Consider the following 15415-nt stretch of genomic DNA (forward strand, 5'->3'; position numbering starts at 1 on the left):
CCGAGTAGCTCACATTCAGACACTATAGTGCAAACTAGAGTATGCGGACGTTAATTACAAAGATGATGAACTGAGGTTGCCGTGCGCTGCTGAAAGTCAATAAATGTGCGAGTCAGTGAATTATGCTGAACGCAGAAACGGGCCTAATTCTGACAGACGAGGTCATGGTTAGATAAAGCGCAGTTAAGTATTGTAAATTATAAAGACCAACCAGCAGACAGGCAAGTTGTCAAAAGTGTCTACAGCTTCAAGCGCTCTTAACAGTTTTATTTCTCACTGCAGCGGACCTTGAACTCAACATTTCTTTCTGTGTGCGCCGTTTGTTCCCACGTTTGGGCGTGTTGGTATACCTTACCGTCCATGTGTACAGCGCAGGGTGAACCAATTTAGAAAAAGCTGCAATTGTGTTCGAGGCTGGAGAAACACATCCAAAAGCCAGCCTACCTTTCAGCGACTAAATTGGTTCTACCTTTCAGCGACTAAATTGGAGCTTCTACTTCTTGCATCTGGAGATGACTCCACATGCAAGAAGTCGGCATTTCCCACCCTCTAGATTTTGTAATAATGTCACAATAATAACAATGAATGTTTTCTCTCAGGAGCACTAATTTCTAAGTTATGCGCAACATTGCGAACTGGAAGCTGGAGTGGCATAGTGGAAGCGAACGTTATGCATTCTTTTTCGCCTGTGTTTTTTTTTTTGTCCGTAGTCTCGTCGGAGCGGAACGGTGCCGAAGCAGCCTCAACCCGGCCGCGACACATGGCCCGAGACGGCTCGGGCGGCGGTGGCGCAAGTCGAAGTCCTGATGCTCGAGTGCAGCGCGTGCTTAGCTGAATCGCCTTACGAGGACCTTGTCGAAGTCGCTCCGTGCGGCCATTTCCTCTGCAGGTAAGGCGATAAGACGTGGACCATGATTTGTTTACGAGCGGTGATTACTTCTCTGTATGCTTGCACGATATATCGCCAGAGCACGCGGCTGTTCTCTCGGCGTAACCGGGACAGTCGCACGCGTCCCCGTGCGATGCTGAATGCACCCTTGCAGTTTCAGGTAGCGCGTAATACAATCGCGGCCACCGTTTGAACAACCTGGACAGTCATTGCGCCGTCACTGGTCAATCTGCGCAGACCGTTAGCTCGGCAAGAAAACGCTGTGCCGGCCACTCCTTTTGCGCGATGAACCGCTTGTGACTCGCCGTGGTGCCTCATCAAAGTGCTGCTGAGCGCGAAGTCGCCACGCTCAGATTGGCGCGGGATGCGAAAACCTTCGTGTACTTTGGTTTCAGTGCGCGATAAAGGAACTCGGGGTGATAACAAATTGACCTGAAGTCCTCCGCTAGCCCGTATGCTGCTCATTATCGGACAGTTTGATCAGATTTAGAGCATTTTTGCCTTATTTAACTCCACTGGGAGGGATACGAGAACTCCGCAAATAGAATGAATGTCCTCTTCCCGATTTGACTCAAGTGGGAGTAAACGTAATCCCCAGGAAAATAAGCAAACTGGAAAACGTAGCACGTACGCGACGAGCGCAACTCCCGAATGGAGCAGTCTCTAGCATAACGTCACGTTTAGAGTGGCACGAGCCTCTAAGCGATGGCGCTCTTTCAACACCATTCTAGCTGTTTTCCTTGACAGCTGTGAACTGCACTGCATTCGGATGATGTTTTAGGCTGATCGATAAACGCGCGTTTCATGTAGCTACTAACGAGAGAAAAAGAATAAAACACGCCGCAAAATTGGAAATGCAGTTGCGAAGCATTATGCCACTCGACATTGTATTGGTAGGCGAGCAGGATAAGTTAACATTGCACGCCACATTAACGAGTGTTCAATGAAGACTTGCAACCGTTGATTTATTTAATCCGTCGTCCTTGCAGAGAGTGCATTCACAGGACCGGAGTTGGCTCGCTCACATACGTTGTGCGTTGCCCCGTCGCCACAGAGGGAGGCGTTTCCTGCGACTCTTACGTCCAAGAGTCAGCGTTGAGATCTGTAAGTATAGAAATTACGGCTGAAAAAAAGACTGACCTGCTTGGGAGCTTCTACGTTGGTATCAACGCATTCGTTGCAGTGATAACATCGTCCTTCACAGCCTCCCTTTTCATGAACGCGATACACAGTGCATTAAACACTGCAGTGTGGTCTGGTCTGTAATGTTAAGGAGGTAAAGGGCATTAAGGTAAAGGGAAAGGAAAGTCTAAAGTGAAAAGTGCTTCACGCGTAATGCTGAAGATGTGGGTTGGGTCCCCGCGTGCGGCGACTTAGCTTTTCGTTCGCTTTCATTTTCCTCTAACTTGACAAAGCGAAGCTTTCTTTCCGAACTCTCCCTGACTTTCCTGATGGTGGCTGCTGGGTGCTGCTGCTGTCTTGCAGAATAGCTCATGCATGAAACAATTGAGTTACGTGTCCAATGGTGGGATCTAACGACCCCTGTTGTTTCTCCAGCACAGCAGTCCCATGCTTCAGCCATTAGGCCACAATCGCGCTTATATTTCTATCGTGCCGACGCCCACTGTAGCTCTTTGAGATGACCGCTGCATGCGTGACATTGAGTAGCACGGGTGCGCATGCGCCCGCCAGTTTCATTTATGCCAAAGATGCCGGAATGAAATGGGCAAATTTAAAGCATTTGACTAACCCCTTCGAGCAAGCTTCGCTTCACATAGATTCCAAGATGTGCGTTGGATCTGCATGACATTTAGTTCAACCTTTCAATTAAACAACATAATTAACGCCCCCTATGCTTTATCTAGCTTAATTTTCTGTGTCACCGAAAGGTCGATTGAAAAAAGAAAAAGAAGATCCAGCCTCTCGGATTATCTTTGTTCTTCTCATTCATAGCAGATATATTGTGCCTACGCGCTGCAGGCGATGACTGAAAGGGAGTACGCGCTCCACAAAGAGCTGCTGCCCTTGGCCATTCTACGGTGTCCGGTCGAGGGCTGCCCAGGAAAGTTCTCGGTCAGGCCGGGTACGCAAAGGCTCAGCTGCCCATCGTGCCGGAACGAGTACTGTGTGGCCTGCAGCGCGATCCACCCGGGCCGGACTTGTGAGCAGTTCATTCGCTCCGTGGTCAACGATGGTGCTGCACTGGATGAAGAGGCGAGTGAGGTGCGTGCATATATTATTGCAGCGTACCGTGAAGCTTTATTTGCCTACACTCTCCAGGGTTTGGTGTGGCTGTTGCTGCTGTTGCTGCTGGCTGCTGTCTGCTGCTGGGTCGTTTGGTATCTCGGCGGATGCGTTTGCGGATATATATACGAAGCATATATGTGCGTCGAATGCTAGTGCCGGCAAAGGAGTTATATAATCTCCTGGTAGTACGTAGAAGGAAAAAAAGAGGCCGTCGAAACAGTGGCAGCCTACTACGCGGAGCGGATCAACGGAGGGCACAAGAAAGCTGGTACTTCTATTTTTTGTGTCGCCATTAAAGCTCACGAAAGGTGCTCAGTACTACCCCGAGTGTTTATTGTCGCGCCTCACGATCAGATCATCGAGTCGCAGAACACGTTGCCTAACACCGGGATCTGCGGATTTTCGGCGAAACCGGTGACAGCGCGAAAAGCACCGACAAGGACGATTAATCGGAGGAATAATCGTCGGTGCACCGTAAGCCCTGTCGGTGGCCGCACGCAGCCGCTTCAGCGGGTGGACGAAAGCTCATGATTCCTGCGTGCGCACTGCTGTCGTCAAACCGAAGAGTTAAGATGAAGCTTTAGCTCGGGTAAATATATCTAAATACATGTAAAAGGAGAATTCGTTTTTCTCGGCAACCACTGCATCAAATTTGACGAGGTTTGTCACATTTAAAAGAAAAGCTTAAAATCGGGTGACTGTTGGTTTCCAATTTCTGATTTAGATCGTCAATTTTTTACTAAAGGTTGGCAAAAATCGCAAATTTTCAGAAAACAAGACCATCAAGTTTACAACTCCGTAGCTCAGCAATGAAAAACAATATCCCAATTCTGTGAATTTCATGGATGGTACATCTAAAGTGGACAATATTGATATGTTACACATGAATCTTAAGAAGTTCAGTAATATGGAAATACAGCTTTTGCAGAACCCTTGAACACAACGTAAAAAATTCACGTAAGATATAAACTGACATATCGAATTCGTCAGCTTTGAATGATATAATGCGTTTTTGCATTTTTACATGTATTTGAATAGGCCGCGTTGGAGTTGGGCCCGAGCTAAAGCTTCCTCTGAATCTCAGGGGCCGCAGAACACAAAGATAACCAAGGAGGCTACATCCCTTTCGGGAAGGGGCAGTGCCGACGTAGCCACACTCGGCAAGATGGAGCCACACTCGGCAAGATGGAGCCACACTCGGCAAGATGGAGCCACACTCGGCAAGATGGAGCCACACTCGGCAAGGTGCAGCCACATTCACCAAGATGGAGCGCGAGGGCTGGAAGCACGTGAAACAAGCATCTCTGATAGCACACATTTTTAAATTCTTTGGTCTGAGCACACACCTTCTGTGGCATAAATATGCATTTTGTTAACGAGGATTAGCTTTTAGAACAGACGCAGCAACAAACTTGGCACAGCAAGCTAGGACTGAGACGCAACATATTGTTTTTCGATCACAGCGACTTTTTCAGCTACTTTACTCGTGTAGATAGCACCTACTTCAGGTATTAGTTTGAATAAACTTGCTCGAACAAATTAATTAGCCTTCGGTCCGGTATCATTTGTTTCGCACTGCCACAAGAAGGCGGTGCAATGAGCATCACAATTTCATTTTTCAGTGCATTCTTTTTTCAATTTTGCACTGGCCCGTCTTCCAGCACCTTAAAACTTTGCAATAGGATGGATAGATAAACTAGTTGGTATTGCATTCTCGGAGGTTATACACACGCTTGTGTTGTACATTTGTACATGTCACCTTCGTGACCCGCGAAACTTTCCCGCGAATTGTATTTATTTTTCGTTAAACATTACGTAACATTAGCAAAATCGTAGAGCGGATCTCGATACGTAGCTTACGAAAAAATTTGCTTAAATTGGCAGTTATGATAAAGTTTCGAATCCAACGACATCGAACACTACAAACATTCGGATGCCATCGTCATGCCATCAGCCTGAGAAATTACCGCACTTTACCTGCATCGAGATAGAAAGCAAAGAGCGATCTGGGATACAAGAATCGTCAGAACGCGTTTTTCATGGCAATCACATGACGGCAAGCCATTTGTCGTTGGTTTCATTCCTTTGCGGTTCACCACTTTTGTATTTATATCCTTGGTTCAAGTTAGGGGAAACACCCTGCATATATTTAGTCAATCTTGTCCGAATATATAGTAATACACGGGCCACGCGTAGACCTCATCACGGCGCTGCTAGGTGGTCCTGTGTGTCCAGAGGGAGGATCCTGGCAGCATACACTCCTCGTACATGTGTTCCTGAATGATGGAAGTCCGGCCGCTTGATGCCCCTCCTGAAACCGGGAAAGCCGCCACTTCACCTAAGCCGCCACTTGACCTATCATCTTACCGACCTATTGCGCTGTCCAGCTGTGCTGAGAAGGTTATGGAAAAAATGGTTTTCACGTGCCTCGAGTGGTAGCTTGAGCGCCACAACATATGCCCCGAGGCCATGACTGGGTTTAGAAGAAGTCGCTCCTCTGTTCACAATGCCATCGACGTCGTGACGTCTGTGCAACAGCACCACCTCAAACTTATGTCAATTTCACTTTACCTCGATGTAAAAGGCGCCTATTTTAATGTAACGCATGAACCTTCCTTGATGCCCTAGGAAATAATGGAATTGGTGGACGAATGTTTCAATAGATTCGGAGCTATTTATTCAAAAGATCCTTCTTTGGGTAAATTGCAGATGGTCTAACTGCTGATCAATGCCGTGGCGTCCCGCAGGGTAGGGCTCTTAGCCCCACTTTGTTCAACCTTGTAATCCTTGGACTTGCCGACGCTCTACCACATACAGTCAACCTTTCTGTATAAGCTAACGCCATATGCATATGGGCTTTGGCAGTTACACGTCGTCAAGTGCGTGCACGGCTCCAAGAAGCAGTGACTGACATCGCCGTACCTGCATGTTCAAGACCTCAGCATTTGGACTGAGATGTGCGCCTTAGTCGCTTTTACCCACAAGCCCATGACCTGGTGCCCCAATTCTATTGACCAACAAAAAATTTCATAGGCAAAATCTCGCCGATTCCTCTAGGCGTTATCGACAGAGACCCTTCATAGAGCCTCCACATCTCATACTTAAAGAAAAGGCTTTCCTCTATCGCCCATATACTAAGGTTTCTTGCCGGTAAAACGTGGTGCACATGAGTGGCATCTGTGCTTCAACTATACAGGACGCTCCTCCTACGATTCTAGCAGTATAGCACACCAGTGCTGTCCAATTCTAACGAAACTAACATCCGTGCCCTACAGGCATTCAAGGCCAAACCCTTGGAACATGTCTGGGGGTACCTCGATGCGCTCCAATCGTTGCAACAATTGCCACCACGAGAGACACCCAATAACGACTTGTATAGCTGTCGATGCAGTCCGGGCGCATGTTTGCCATATATCCAGAGTCCCTGACCATTTCGCTCGTTTGACTGAGAATAGACCCAAGGCAACGTTTTCCAGACCAACTGTGGCTAACCAGCACTCTTTGCCATTGAGATAATCACCCGCAACAACAACGCCATCCCCTATGTGGTGCTTGAAAAAGCCTCCTGTGTACCTTGCTGTTCCACGAATTGCGAAGAAGGCTAGCCTGACCACCGCGGCTTTCAAGCAGATAACATTGGAACTTTTGCATTGTTCATACGCTAATCGAATCCACATTTACGCGCACAGTTCGGTCTCGGAAAGTTCGGCGGGCACTGTTGTGCCATCTCAATCGGTCGTCACGAAGTTTAAAGCACACGTCACAACATCTACAGATTCCGCACTGACCACTCTCTGCGTTTCTGCGGAATATATTTTAAAAGAACCGCCTAGCAAATGGGCAATACTTGGTGATTCGAAAGCAGCCCTCCAAAGCTTGCGAGGTTGACGACGTGGTAATTACAACCAGCTGGTGTCCCACATTAAAGGGGTTGGGACACCAAATTTTGAGGCTAAGAAGCATGTTGTAGGCTGCTTCCGTATGCAAGGACACCCAGAACGAGGTATTGGACGCTGCAAACATTTTAAAATAATTTTAATTCAGCTCCAAAAAGTGATTAAAAACTCCTTCTCGTAGTCGAGACCCATCGCTAGCGCGGCAGTTACTACGTCACAGAGGAGGAACGAAAATATTGACGTCATAGCACACTAGCACAAAAACGTGACGTATGATGAGTAGCGATGAAATGGCGATTACGGAGCCTGCTGAGCCGAGCGACCGAGCATAGCCTCCACTATGGCCGAGCTACAGGCATATAGAAATCCTTTCTTAATGCAAAGAAGGGGTAAGGCGTGCAGGCACGGACACAAGAGGAGAGAAGTGGACAACACGAACGCCGCACGGTATAGTCGCATAGTTCGGCAGCTCGGAGCGGTCTCTCGTTCGCTTGGCCTTTCTCAATGTGAGGGCACGTCCACGTTACCGGCACGGAAACTCGCCGCATGCCGTTTGCCGTTCGCGGGCCCCCTTGCGACGGCGGTTTTGCACGCGAACGGCGAGATTTCCTTCCCGTAGAGAGGACGGGCCCGGGACCCATTTGCGCGGCAGCCGTACGGCGAAGCGGCCAATCAGCGACCAAGGAGTGGTCACTCTGGCACCGACGGCAGCTTCACCGCTTCTGATCGTTCGGCGCAGCCGATATCGTCGCTAGGCCTTTTCCGTTTCACTTCAAAGCTAAAGCTTACGGCGCTTCGGAATGAATCACCGACTCTCACAAGCCGCAATATTTTCTTACCGTTGTGGTCGCTCTTCGCAATAATTATAATAATCGCGACATGCACTTCGAATCGCCAGTTGTTGACATCTGCTGGTAGAGCACGCGTATGCGCGAGCAGACGACGCAGCATAGTTTTACGTCACAATTTTTTGTGGCCCACGTGACCAAGCCATGTTGCGTTTCCTCCTCTGTGACGTCATAGCATCCCCTGGAGCTCAGAAACCGAAACCGAAATCGCTCGGTATAATAATGCTATTATTAAATTATTTATCGGATATATATGAATCCCGCTGTGTGTATCGTGCTCCCTGGAGCATGACGCAACGTTTGAATCAACAAACGCATGAACGAAAATTTTGATGTCTCCACCCCTTTAACAAAAATTTAGAATTGCGCTTCTGAATGAGTACATGATATATATCTGAGTGGCTACCGGGACATCAAATCGGCATCATGGACTCAAGGAGGATAACCTCATTCGACTAAGGCATGCGTTCGTTCCATGCCACTTTAGATACGTGGCAGCCATGCATCGATGGAAACGGGCAGAGCGGGATAAATTGAATGCACAGCTTAGGAATATTACCAAACGGGTTCTCGGGTTACCCGTGTACACTTGTACAGAGCGCTTAATGCAGCTTGGCATTCATAACACTCTTGAAGAGATTGCAGAGGCCCAGGAGCGCGCACAGCTAACTCGCCTCACAACAACGAAGGCAGGGAGATCCATCTTGCAGGAACTCGGATATCACCCCGATAGAGTAGCGGAGGAGTTCTCTGACGTTCCTCCGTCGATTCGTGGGAATATTACGGTCGCGCCAATACCTAGGAACATGCACCCCGATCATAATCGCGGTAGAAGGAGGGCAAGGGCGGCCAACCTCCTTAGGCAAATACAGTGATCAGGGACAGGTCAGCTTTGTGGATGCCGCTTCTTGTAAGGGACGTCGGGCGTTCACCATCGTCACTGTTGATGGTCGGCAAGGAATCACCAATGCTGCCTCGGTTCGGGCGAGAGACTCTGAAATAGCTGAACAACTAGTCCTGCTGGATAGCTCACGGGATGTCATCTATAGTGATTCAAGATCTGCAGTCAGAGCATTTGAAAAAGGCACCGTTTCCAAACAGGCCCTCACACTTATTGGGGGCAAGGCAATCACGTACCACTTCATTTATTAGTTTCCGGCACATCAGGGTCAGATAAAGGCTGCTCCTCCCACCCTCAACGAGTCGGCTCACTGGGCTGCGCGTGAACTTGCCCATCGCGCTTCCCTCGACCAATCGGAAGCCGACTCCCCAGAGAACAGGGACACGCCCTCCACCTACAATGAGATTACTAAATACTACTATCTCAGCCGTAGAACCTACTTTGGTCCTCATCCGCGCCTCAATAGAGCTCAAGCAATAACGCCCCGTCTACTACAAACGAATACCTATCCGAATCCGTCTCTCAAATAAAATCTATCCGGATACTTACACCAACGCTACCTGCCACGATTGTGGAGATATAGCCAAGTTAGACCATATGCTCTGGCGGTGTGCTCGGTCACGCTCTATCATCGCTAACAGCTCGGCCAGATGGGAGGCGGTTCTCCGCAGTCCTCTTCTGGCTGACCAACTCTGGGCTGTCCAGCAGGCCCACGATGCGGCCGAGAGGCTCGGCCTTCCGGTTCACACGTGGGAGCGGCCCGCTTCGTGAAGACTCACCATCTGCAGGACTTTATTAAAGTTTTACCATACCATACCGGGACATTGTACCATCGCCGGTAATCACCTCGCCGATGACGCTTCCCGGCGTGCCCAGGCTGGAGTGCCGACATTCCTTATACCTTTACCGAGAGTAGACGCTGCAAGAAAGCTTCGCAATCTAGCGCGCACCATCACGTTGTTACCGGCATACACCGCAGTACAGCCGATTATACAGCTTCGACCCATTACTGAAACTGGGATAGCCAGCAAACGTTTCACGACGCGACGCAACACTGCTACGCCGGCTGTGGGTAGGGGTAGCATTCAGCAACTCCCCCAAATATCTTATATTGGAATGGTGGACTCACCGATGTGCGCTAAGTGCAAGCTTCAAGAGACCATCAATTATTTTCTGTGCCACTGTTCTTGCCTCGACAGTCAGCGTCCCTCTCCGGTGTGCCTTGAATAGACGAGAAGATAGGTCATTTACAGAAGCAAAGTCTTGGTAGCAGGCCTCACAGTTCATCAGCCCAGAAATTCATTCGAGCGCTTCTTCAGTACACGAGGCAACAGATTTGAGTGCCCGACTGTAGACATGCTGCACCTGCGTCTTGCAATCAGTAGAACCCTTCGCGTGTATCCCGTGCGAAGTGTGCATGTGCAAGTGCGATACAGACTCATGTCTTCTCTGTTTCTTTCTTTCACTCCCCTATCTCCCTTCCCACGTGTAGGGTGACAAATTGGACTGTCTGGTTAACCTCCTTGCCTTTCCTTCCTGCTATCTCGCTCTCTCTCTTTCTCGTACTGACGCATTTCGGCGGTCGCAATTTGGTGTGTCGCTGCATTGCTTCAATGCTGATCGCATTAACGTCGATATTCATGGTAGGATGCATTAGCCTGCACAATCTTTTGTGGCTTTTCGTTTGCCTCTTAATAGTCTAGATTCAGTCATTGTTCAGGGTACTGGGGAAGTATTGTTAATATTACCGCTACTACTAAACTTGGCAGTAATAATGATGATGACCAATGGAGAGGGTGTTCAACGCTTTAGACATAGGAAGGGATGACCACGGCTGCATTGAGCAGAGCGCTACGGCGCAGTGGTGCTCGAAGTAGAGATCGCCCGCTTCGAGCTTCGGTACGTTTGGGGCCAAGTGCGAATAGTAGTCAGGGAAGCAGCTATAAAAGGCCCACGGGAAGAGCGAGGCTATGTTAACTGTATGCTTCGAAAGCAGTGTCCCATATCGACCGTTCACCAATCGTCGGCACGCAAGATGCTGAAGACTGAGAAAAAAAAAGTACGTAGTCCCATGACGTATAATTAACAAGCAAATATTTATATTATATACGCATGCGGATGAGCACGGTACTAATCATTTTTGTTGTTTCGTTCCAGACTATCAGCACAGTGTCTTCAAGTTCCGAGTCAGTTCAAGAGGATGCGGTGGTTGAATGTGGCGTCTGTTTGGCCGATACGCCACCCGAGCAAATAATAAGCACTGAGCTCTGCGGACGCTTGATCTGCAGGTGAGACACGCTCTTATTGCTTTTTTTTTGCCTGATTTAGCCACGCGAAACAGGTAAAGTGCTAGATCCGATGAACCAGAGGCTTCCTTCGCAATCCTATCTGAAGGTTACGAAAACAAGAACATTTCGCAATTGAGGGGTGATGAAGGCAGATAAAATGAGAGCGCACGTCAGTTAAACCAGCCACAACTTGTCTTTTTTTTTTAAGTGCATCCTGTTTCTATTTCTAAGGGCTATTAATGTGAATAAAATATATACACATTGTAATATAAAAGCATGGAGAAGCTGGGTGCCGGGAACATCGTTTTAAGATTATGCTGCACGATTAACTAAGATCGCGAAAGAACTTTGCATTAACGCTTGAATGCAGCTCCACCAGTCTACGCTCTGGTGTGAATCGTCATAAAGAAGGGGCGAGTTCATTTTATGTGCTTTCGCGTGTATCCCGTGCGAAGTGTGCATGCCTTTTGACATATAATTGTTAGGTGTCTTTCAGGTTTGGACGAATCGGTAATCGTGGTGAAAAAAACGAGTTTTTGGCACTTCTTCGTGGTATGCAATTTCGATTCAGGAAAATGAAATGTTCGCATTTTCGCTTTGCACCGTTTCGCCTTGCACCGTTGGCTAGTCCAGGGTATATTGCAAATACTACCGGATATGGTACAAAGCGAGACGGGCAGGGGTGGCATGTGGCCTACGTAAGCGCAGATGTGAGCTCCAAAGAAAACACGCCTTTGTCGTTACGCAATCGTCGTCATTACTTCGTCGTTATTTCGTCGCATTCATTCTCATCGATTCATTCCTTGTCGCCATTCCTTCATTGCCATACCGTTGTCATCGTTGCGTTGGCATTACTGTGACATCGCCGGTCTGTCGTTGTCATGCGTTCATCGTTCTGTCATGGTTGTCATTTCATATATTTCATTTCAGGTCTTCATTGCCATAGTGTCGTTATTCTGGCATCGTTATTCTTGGGTCGTCATTACTGCGTCATCAGTCCATAGTCGTTGTTCCAACCGTCATGCATTCGACATTATGCCGTTGTTTTCGTTGCGTTGTCGCGATACCTTCGTCCTTGTTTCATTGTCGTCACTTCATTGTCGGCTTCATTCCGTCTTAATTCCTCCATCCTCGTCACTCTGTCGGTGTTACGCCGTCATCAGGCAATGATTGTCTCATCGCCTCGCCATCGTAATTATGCCGCCGTCGTCAAGCAAGCGACATCATTCTGTCGACTAGTCGTCGTCACGATGTCATGCTCACGCTATCGTCTTCATTCCACCGTAGTCACTGCATCGTGATCAGGTTGCCGTGGTCGTTCTGTCGTTCTCATCACGTTGACGTCATATCATATTCATTACTTCGTCCTCATGCCTCCGTCATTCTATCGTCGTCGTGATTGGCATCCGCATGTTGGACTACCGCACGTTGACGTTGACTAATGGTGTTTTCCAGAGGACAATCTGGGGCAGGAGTGTTTGTTCCGAACTGGGAATGCGTTTTTTATGATATATATCTAGCGGATTCACACTTTCCACGGGTCATTTCGGATTAACTCGCTCCACGCCAGATAGTTTCTGCTACTTGTTCCTCGGCGGAGGCGTCGTTTTGGGCGGAGATAGAACAATCACACACCGTTTATCTTCACGTTAAATCACCAGGCAAGATTGTGCCCCCTGTGGAACGTAGACAAGGTTGTCATGGAAACGTGCACAATGGAAGTTTGACACCATTTTCGGAACTGTTTATTATTTTTCTTGACGTGTGTGCAGCAACTGCCGTTATGATCCCGAGGAGCATGTTTGCTCTCCGCTCACATTGCGGATTCAGGAAATCCAAGCGCTCGCTACATTATTTCTGCGACTGCTCTAGATCAACCAGCTTAAAACACCATAAGGCGTCTCGGGGTGAAATGTGTACGCGTTGGCTGTGTACTTTGTACTTGCAAATGGTCGCCAAAAAGAACAGTGTTCTTCTCAGGCACGAACGAAACATTACCTAAACTGATTCTCATCGCTCTTGATATCCGTATACCGTTTTAAAGAAAGAATCATGTCGTTCGATTGTGTCGTATATATCATTAAATTGTATCGTGTGTGATATACCGGAGTTTACATGTCCGTTCGGAGTACGGAGAAATGTTAGGTTTAATGAGGGCGCATGAAATAAAGTACCCCACAATGGAGCGGGGAAAAGGAGAAGAATGTGCAGGACTTAGAAGAGAGGATGTAGTACGGAGACGTTGCAGATGCGGACGAAATTCAATGTTAATTACTGCCTCAAGGTCACACAGACTAGCTTGAGATGTCTGCCTCTCGTATGAGGCCCTCACAAGCGTCGTGCGAACATTTGTAACTTGACCAATAGGTCGAAGCCGAAGCACTCACGATCTATTCGTGCGCGATTCATTTGACCCGCTTGAATGACTTGCGCAAAAGTTGCAGCTGTAATACATCGTTTCGCTAAGACCGGTGGGCCAAGCCATTGAGTGGTAGTCTTTTTTTTTTTTTTTTGCTGCAGAAACGCTTAATGGGCTAAGTCTGCCGCAGTCTTCTGTTTCATACTGGAACGGGAAATACGTTGTCGCCCGACATGGTGGAACCAAGCCTGCCAGCTTCAGGCCGAATTCACATGAATTCACGTGAAGTGAATGGTGTAGACTTTCCCTCCGCTTAACCTGACCTCGGCAGCAGAGTTTAGGCTTTATCTCTGCGGCCTTCTTGAGTATGGCTCTTGATACGGAAGCGTGAAGCCTTAGCTTATGGTAACACAAAGGCGGCTCGCCACGTTCGCTGGCTTTTATTGGCGTAGCGTCATGCAGAATATGCTCTCTTTTTCGCTCCTTGCGGCTCCAATTTTGAAGCAATTGAAACACTCATTGACGTACAATAACGCACGAAAGCGTCAAAACAGTTAATTGTAATAGATAAAATGGTGCAAGAGAAGCAAGGACATAAACACACATGCCTTGTTCTACGCGCTCTAGGTATGTACCAACTAGCTTCAGCACTACTAAAAAACGCTTAAAGATGGGAAACGCACAAATGATTTTGGACCTCTTTGCTCATTATTCGCATCTCGAAACGATTGAAACTTTCATTCGTGTTCACAAACTCGCGACAGCATCAGAAGGGTCGAGTAATTCGCTCTAGAGGAACCAGATGGCGCTTTCGGCGGCGCGACGCACGAGACCGATACCTGTGCCCTGCTTCTGTGCAATCTGCTATTGGAAATGCGAATGGGCGATCGCTAACGCACTAGCCCCATTCATCCCGCATTTATGGAAGGTAGCGTGGGTGGTACCAGTTCTGAAGCCTGGAAAAGATCCGACTGCTCTGGACTCGTGCAGACCGGTATCGCTGCCCGCATGTGCAACGAAGCTAATGGAGGAGATGGCGTGTACGAGACTCGCTTGCTACGCCGAGCAGGGTCGGAAACAACCGTCGCGCATGACTGGGTTTCGGCAGCGTGTAAGGCTTCAAGACAATCTGCTGGACTTGCTGAGTCACATAGAACATTACAATGCGACCGCCTGTCGACATTTGCTGTTTTTATGGATTTCTCCAAGGCTTACGACTACGTGTCTTAAACAGTCATCACCAGCTAGTTACACGCTATATGCGTCACGGGTCTTCTTTTTGCGCTTCACACATGCGTTTCTCAATGATCACCGCATCCGAGTTCGTCTTGGTGACACTTTGAGTGATAAAATTGGTATATTTCGTGGCTTACCACAGGGGAGTATTTTGTCTCCCTTATTATTTAACGTCGCCTAAGAATACTAAACCATCGAAAACCCATGAAGATGTATATATACGCCGATGATATCTACATGTGGGTCTCCGGCTACCAGCATCCTCGCCTCGCGCGAATAGCCCAGGGAGCAGTAAATGACATTCATGGCCACTTGAAAATACTTGGCTTATCTATATCTACAGATAAAGCATCATTCATACTATTTCCTGGAATTAAAGAACTGTACGCGTTTAAAGCATAATTTGGACGGGTACCAGATTCGACAAGTCACCAACGTCTTTGTATTTCTGGGCATTACCTTGAACCACAAGCTACTCTCGCGCCACGCTGTTAAACACGTTGTGGCGTCATCGTCGCTGAGGCTTCACGTGCTCAAGCGAGTCGCTGGCATACGCTGGGTCAACCACCCGACGTCGATGCTACGGCTACATATAGTGTTGGCTACAAATCGGATCCTATGTCAGCTACCTGTGATGTAACCCTCAGATAGCTAATACGAGCGCTTAGAAGCCATACACAGAAAAGTTCTTCGGCTGTGCATGGGAGTCCCTCAGCTAGGATCGCAGAAAAAATGCTCTACGAAGCTGAGC

At 48.1% G+C, this 15415-nt stretch overlaps 1 protein-coding gene across 9 annotated transcripts in view; it reads left to right on the forward strand.

Annotated features, from left to right (window-relative positions):
• The window catches only part of LOC142575937 (uncharacterized), a 57671-nt gene that overhangs the window by 18795 nt on the left and 23461 nt on the right, over positions 1 to 15415 (forward strand). For 4 of the 9 annotated variants that reach the window (XM_075685756.1, XM_075685749.1, XM_075685752.1 and 1 more), the window contains 3 exons: positions 711 to 889; positions 1879 to 1993; positions 2870 to 3112. In XM_075685756.1, coding sequence (XP_075541871.1) covers positions 711 to 889; positions 1879 to 1993; positions 2870 to 3112 — 537 coding nt within the window. Of the gene's footprint in view, positions 1 to 710; positions 890 to 1878; positions 1994 to 2869; positions 3113 to 3169; positions 3448 to 10273; positions 10849 to 10938; positions 11070 to 15415 lie in introns of those variants that run through there. The other 5 variants (XM_075685757.1, XM_075685758.1, XM_075685755.1 and 2 more) reach the window with 5 other exon arrangements.

The sequence above is a fragment of the Dermacentor variabilis genome, chromosome 3, assembly GCF_050947875.1.
Source record: "Dermacentor variabilis isolate Ectoservices chromosome 3, ASM5094787v1, whole genome shotgun sequence".
NCBI classification, from domain to species: domain Eukaryota; kingdom Metazoa; phylum Arthropoda; class Arachnida; order Ixodida; family Ixodidae; genus Dermacentor; species Dermacentor variabilis.